At 35.3% G+C, this 6,512-nt stretch overlaps 1 protein-coding gene across 1 annotated transcript in view; it reads right to left on the bottom strand.

Moving 5' to 3' along the window:
- LOC108971836 (protein dead ringer) overlaps window positions 1-6,512 on the bottom strand; it is a gene marked incomplete in the record, with an annotated part of 79,675 nt that overhangs the window by 71,541 nt on the left and 1,622 nt on the right. The window contains 1 exon segment of the mRNA XM_018938145.1: window positions 5,920-6,275. Coding sequence (XP_018793690.1) covers window positions 5,920-5,997 — 78 coding nt within the window.

The following is a 6,512-nucleotide window of genomic DNA, read 5'->3' on the forward strand; positions in this document are numbered from 1 at the left end:
ATAACGGAACTTTTTTGCATACCGTTATACAAATGAAAAGCTAATTCGGTGAATTTATTTTCAGAAACGTAGTTTTGCTATGCAGTGACTTAATTATGTGAGCACAAGTGTATGTGGATTCGGTGCAGCCGAAGTTAACAGCTTTTTCTTGTTTGTCTGTAAACCAGTGCAAATAAATGTTATAACAAGTCCAGTTTACCCCAGTCCTAACGCGAAGCTTAAAACAGACATATCCAATTATAACGCTTAAAAAGCAACTACACAAGAACCGCTAATTTCTAAATAAAACCTATTGATTTTTGATTTGAGTGAAATTTTGTCGCCACCTGCTTAACATATGCATGCTGTTAGAAATAATAACAGTACACCATCTTGTTAACTAATTTGGGCTTCGGAGATTCTTAAGTGGTCAACGGTCGGCTTCGAAACAGCTCATTATTGTTATTGTTGTTGGTAGAAGTTCAAAACACTAGCAGAAATATCAAGCAACTCACATAATACAACAACAACAATGCCTACAACAACAATGTATACAACAACAATGTATACAACAACAATGTCTACTACAACAACAATGACAACCAATATTCTTACAACAGCAACACAAAAAACCAACATACTCACAACAACAACAGCCATAAATGTCAAAATAGAATATCTTCAATCCATACCAGGAAAGCTGTTAACCCGCTCAAAGCGCAAAGTGATGAAGTGACGAATGAAGCGACATACATACATACATACTATAAAGGTATGCCATTTAATATTCATTTAGCTCACTAACAAATAATGTAAATATTTAAACAATTAATTCACATATGCGATCAAAAAACAAGTGTGATTTTAAATTAAAAGAAATCTTGGAAATTGGACAGACAGAACGGCGCAGAGCAAACAAGGTGCGGAACACAGTCACACACAGACGCACATAAAGCGAAGCACCGTTGTTGTGCCGTGTGACAGGAAGGCACAGTCAAATTGACACCAAGCAGGTCCCACAGCATGCAACGCTTTGTGAACTTGGCTGCCGCGCAGACTCCACTGCTACCCCTTACCCCTGCAGCAAGAGGTGGCGAGCAAAAAGCAGCTCCTCATCAGCGCTTTGCTCTGTTGATATCACAAACTCTTCGAGCAACTGAAAAAATATAATTCATTGTTGTCGGCATCACACTGAAGGCATTGTATTCCAACAACGGTTTATTTACATGCGAACAAATATATTCACGCACCTGCAAGTGTATGCGCGTGTGTGTGTGTGTGTAATTTCATTTTTCGATATTGACTTAATAATATGACGAGTTTTTGATTTCTCACATTTACCTGCGCGCCGCTGTGGACGGTTTTTTTATGACTTCGCAGCGAGCAGCACTTAGTCATTGGCGTGCTTTAATTGAATATAAATATGTGTGTGTGGACAAATATTACATACACCGAATTATTTACATAAATGCGACTATATAACTGTGTACATAAGTACATTTCGAATCCGTTGACGTGTTTTCGTTTTATAGCCCAACACTTGCCCCACCAGCAAATCGAAATTAATGAGAAAAGTTAATTGAATTTATTTATCGTCATAATTCACACCGACGCCAAAAATGCCTGTTATATAGTTTATTGATATTATTATTTATTGCTTATTTTCAGCTGATTGCATGCTTCTCAATAAAACGTTAGTGAGTCAAGTTTTATTTAAGTTGAAATATTATGATGCGCGGCAGCTTGTTTCTAAGTTCATATGGACATCAGATGAGTTGACGGGGTTTGTTTTTTAAGTGAAGATGTTTCTGCGTCATTTAATAATTATCAACACCTTATACAAGGATTTGATCGTCATTTTTATGACGAGTGGTAGCCTTCAAGGTGGTGAGGTCATTGAAGACATGCCTCATTCTGGACGACATTCGACCTCATCCACTGATGAAAATACTAAAAATTATTGTGGTGTATATTTTGGGTATGAAACGCGTTCTTGCTGGACTCCTCCAGATAAAGCTGTATTTTTTTTTTAAAGAATAGCGTAAACAGGTCTCTTTGAACACACTTGATCATGCGAATTCTGATCCAACATTCTTGGAGAGCATTAAACTGCCAATGAAAAATAGGTGGAGAGGGGAACAACGAATTGAAACTAAAAAAAAAAAAAAAAAAAAAACACCGCCAAAGTCGCTCAAAAATMAAGAAGGTGTTCATTGTTTGTTTTCGATATTCGTGGTTTGGTGTATGAAGAACTTGTTCCGGAGGTACAGATGATCAATAAGAAGTTCTATTTGGCCGCATTGAGGCGTGTGCGTGAAAACATCCATCGAAACCACCGGAATTGTGGAGGAACTATTCATGGTGTTCTGTTTAAAGTATAATAAGTGAAGTACAAAAATTATATATAGCATTATTTAAATTATCCTCCACGACTTCTTTCCGAATTCGATAAACTCCATTTTCAAGTACTTTCCATTAAATCAAGTCATACATATGTATGTATGTATGTCATGAATAGCACGTTCAATATTGACTTCTAAAGGTTGAAAAGAATCTGGTTTATTGCTAAAGACCAATGACTTCAAATAACCCCACAAGAATTTTTTCAATAAAGCCCATACAAAATTGGCTATCATCGATGCATACAGCTCTCCATTGACAGTAGCAGTGTCACGAACTTCATTTCGAAAGTACGGACCGATGATTTCAACACACCGAAAGCCACACCAAACTGTCAATTTAAGGGAATCTAATGATTGTTCATGAATAATTTGTGGATTTTCTTTGCGCCCGCAGAATCTACAGTTTTGTGTCAAAAGGTTCAGAAGTAAGCCCGAACGAACGACAGCCAAAAATATTTTTAACTGATGGACCAGTTTGGCCATTAAAATACTTTTCAACAAATGTAGTCTGTTTTTGATATAAAAATTAATTTTTTTCTTATATTTTTTTTTTTTTTTTNTTTTTGTATAATAATTCATATTTTTCTTTCTAAAATAATTATCAAATGATAAATCAAAAGCCGGAATTTACAAAAACCCCTTAAAACTAATCAAAAGTGGTTGAACAACAAACAAACGAACACTCACAAATATAAATTTTATATTGGCTCTTCATGACATAAGCATTTTGATTTATGCATTAACATTTAATCAAATTAATGATTGAACACAAATCTATTACCCGTAAGCTGATTATTAAAATCATTGCTTGCTTGCTATAAAAACCTTTTTCTTATTAATTTGAACATTAAATTGTTGTATTCGACGAGGTCATAAAGCTTACTTTTATATAAACAAAATAAAATAAATAAATATTGTATGCAGGGTGTTTCAAAACGAGGTGCTGCAAAAATTATAACATAATATACTTCTATATGTATGTATAGTAGTGTTAAGACTTATGTACTTATAAATTCTCGAATAAAACTTCATAGGATTTGTATGGATTTGTTTGCTTAGTGGTGCTTTTGGAACACCCATTATGTTTTAGCAGTATTTGTAGTACAGACACGGAATAGATTTGCGTATGAGTGTGTTTGTATGAAATTTGTATTGAACTGCGTTCAGACATGGCATTTTGTAAATACATACAGGGTGGCTGATGAAAGCCGCTAMMAAAAAAAAATTAAATAACTTTTTTTCTATTTAATGAATCTGGTTAATTTTTTTTTTATTTTGCAGATTGACTTTTTTATTTAACAAAAATGGATAACTTGGACACTGAAACAAGAATTTGGATTGTTCGCCGCTATCACGCACTGGAGTCCGTAGTTTCGGTTCAAAGAGAGTATAGGCGCACGTTTGGCGGCAATCATCCGAGCGGATGGACCATAATGAGACTTGTAAACAATTTTGCCGAGCATGGGACAGTCAACAGAAGACCTTACCATCGAAACTCTTCAGTTCGAACGGAGGAAACAATCGCTGCTGTAGCTGCTGCCATACAAAACAATCCACGTGTTTCGACAAGAAGCTTATCTGCTCAAATGGGTGTAAACAGACAGTCATTAAAGTCAATTATGCAGAAAGAATTGGACTTATTCCCATATAAAATTCAAATGGCCAACAAACTGAACGCTGCAGACTTGCCGATTCGCTTGGAATTTGCCAGAAGATGCTTCAAATGCTAGCAGAGGATGGAAACATGTTGAACTGTCTTTTCATGTCTGACGAGGCCCATTTCGATTTAAACGGCAACATAAACAAATAAAATTGTCGAATATGGAGTGCTTCCAACCCACAGATACTCGCATGAGACTTCGTGTCACAGTGTCGTGTGCAGTTTCATCACGCTGCATTGTCGGGCCCTACTTCTTCGAAGAAAACGGTCAAACCGCTACGGTTACTGGAGACTGTTACTTGTTAAGAGAGTTTTTCTATCCAGAATTACGCCGAATAAGAATTTCTTTCAACTCTGTGTGGTTTCAGCAAGATGGTGCAGCTTCTCACATAGCCCAACCTGTTATGACAGAATTGCGACGAAAATTTCCCAATAAGCTGATATCCAGAAACTCCACATTCCGTTGGCCACCCAGGTCGCCTGACCTTACTGCACCTGATTTTTTCTTGTAGGGTTATTGCAAACAGAAACTCTACAAAGCAAAACCAACAAATTTGAATGAAATAAGACAATTCATTCGAGAAGCAATTGCGGCTATTCCTGTCTCAACTCTCCAAGCAGTAATGAACAACTGCCATACATGTGATGTATAGAAAAATAAATTATAAATTATATGAAAATCAAGTAAGTTAATAATAATACTAAAAATTAATATATCACCAGTTCGGGTCATATTTGATCAGACAATGCTACAATTTTTTCATCTATTTATAAATGTTTACGGTTTTTAAGGATTTTTTAAAAACAATAAATTTTTAAGGCACATACAAATTTGAATGATAACAAAAACTATTATTATTACGAAATTTAAAGACTAGATTACGCTTAACCGATACAAGGTTTCGAGATCTCGCAAACAATCTTTCCTTTATCGCGGTGGAATTATCTTTTACCTAAATAACAAATTTCACTATCTAAAACAAATAGTTTCAACGATCTCTAACACTACTCTCTTCGATTCTCAATGATTCTCAACTTCATCTAAGGGGAGATTTGCCGTAAATTCGGAGCAATTGAAAGAACATCAGCATATATCAGACAAATTGTGAAAGCTATGAGCTTTTGTCAGAGGGATACAAAATCAAAAAGAAATGGGTGCTTGTATAAAGTGACTGATAAAACATGTTAGGACGTATTTGTTATCGTTTACCTTAGTCAGAACAAAGCTATAATTGAATATAATCAAGCTTGAATGTATCTGAATAAGAAATAATATCAAGAATTCTTGAACTACAGAACATTGTTCCCTGATTCTACATATTTATATCCTCAATCTAGTCAGTATCAATTGTTTCTTGGAAACAAGACTTTCGTGAAAAGACCAAGCAATAAAAAAAAAATATTTTCGATACTAAAACCCTAAATAACTACTTGTTGTATGACTGAATTTAGGTATTGTTCATTTATAGCTACGAAATTATTCGTTTTCATTACTTTTGTACTCTCAACAGGTTATATTAAGTTTGCCACGAGGTCTGTAAAACCTAGAAGAAAACGTCTGAGACCGCGTAATGTTTATAAATGTCAAGAGCTTCGTCAATTTAGGAACGCGAACAAAAACTCAGTTTTTGAGATCGTTCTCCTTTTTCTCCGCAAGAAACTGAATATAGCTGCTATACACACTGATCGATCACAATCAGGATACAAATCTCTTTATGCCCTTTTATACTCTAAGAAATGTACCCGTGAAGTGTATACAGCCTCGGTGCAGCTGATGACAACGCACATATTTTCTTGTTATTCTAAAAATTACTACACACAAACACAGTTCACACCATCTAACAAAGGATTTTCATAGTATTTGGTTGCGCCACTTACCAAATCTTCGCCTAAATCTGGATCACGTTCACTTTGATTCGAACGACGGCCAGTACAATCCATATTATATAATTGCATTTATTAAAGAAACAATTTTTCACTCGCTTCTTATTTTGCCACAAGCTTCACGTTTTCACAATAAATAGAATACGCGTATTTTCACACATACACTCACACATAAGCACAAATTTTGCGAGGAATATTACAAGTTTAAATCACTAAGCAGTAGCGGTTCAATTAGTTGTACGTACATATGTAAGTACATACATATGTAGCTTTATAAGATTTTGCACGCACTCGAAACCGCTTGCAAGTTGTTATTGTTGTTTATCAATTTCTTGTTGTTTTTATAAAATCTTCAATATCGGCACAATTTTATTTTTGTAATATTGCATAACTCAAAAAAGGGGGAATATTTAGTATCGCGCCGGTTAAATATCGTTTATGGAGAAAAACAGGGTCGGGCTATCCCCACTCCCGMCCCCTTATTGGAAAGAGGAAGGATCGAACTTTTTAATAAACCCTCCCTCGACCCCCTAAATCCCCTATGGACCTGTAGGGAGGCCTTTGAAAATGACCAAAAATCAGTGTTT

This window comes from Bactrocera latifrons, unplaced genomic scaffold (assembly GCF_001853355.1).
Source record: "Bactrocera latifrons isolate USDA-ARS-PBARC rearing strain unplaced genomic scaffold, ASM185335v1 scaffold_36, whole genome shotgun sequence".
Lineage (NCBI taxonomy): Eukaryota > Metazoa > Arthropoda > Insecta > Diptera > Tephritidae > Bactrocera > Bactrocera latifrons.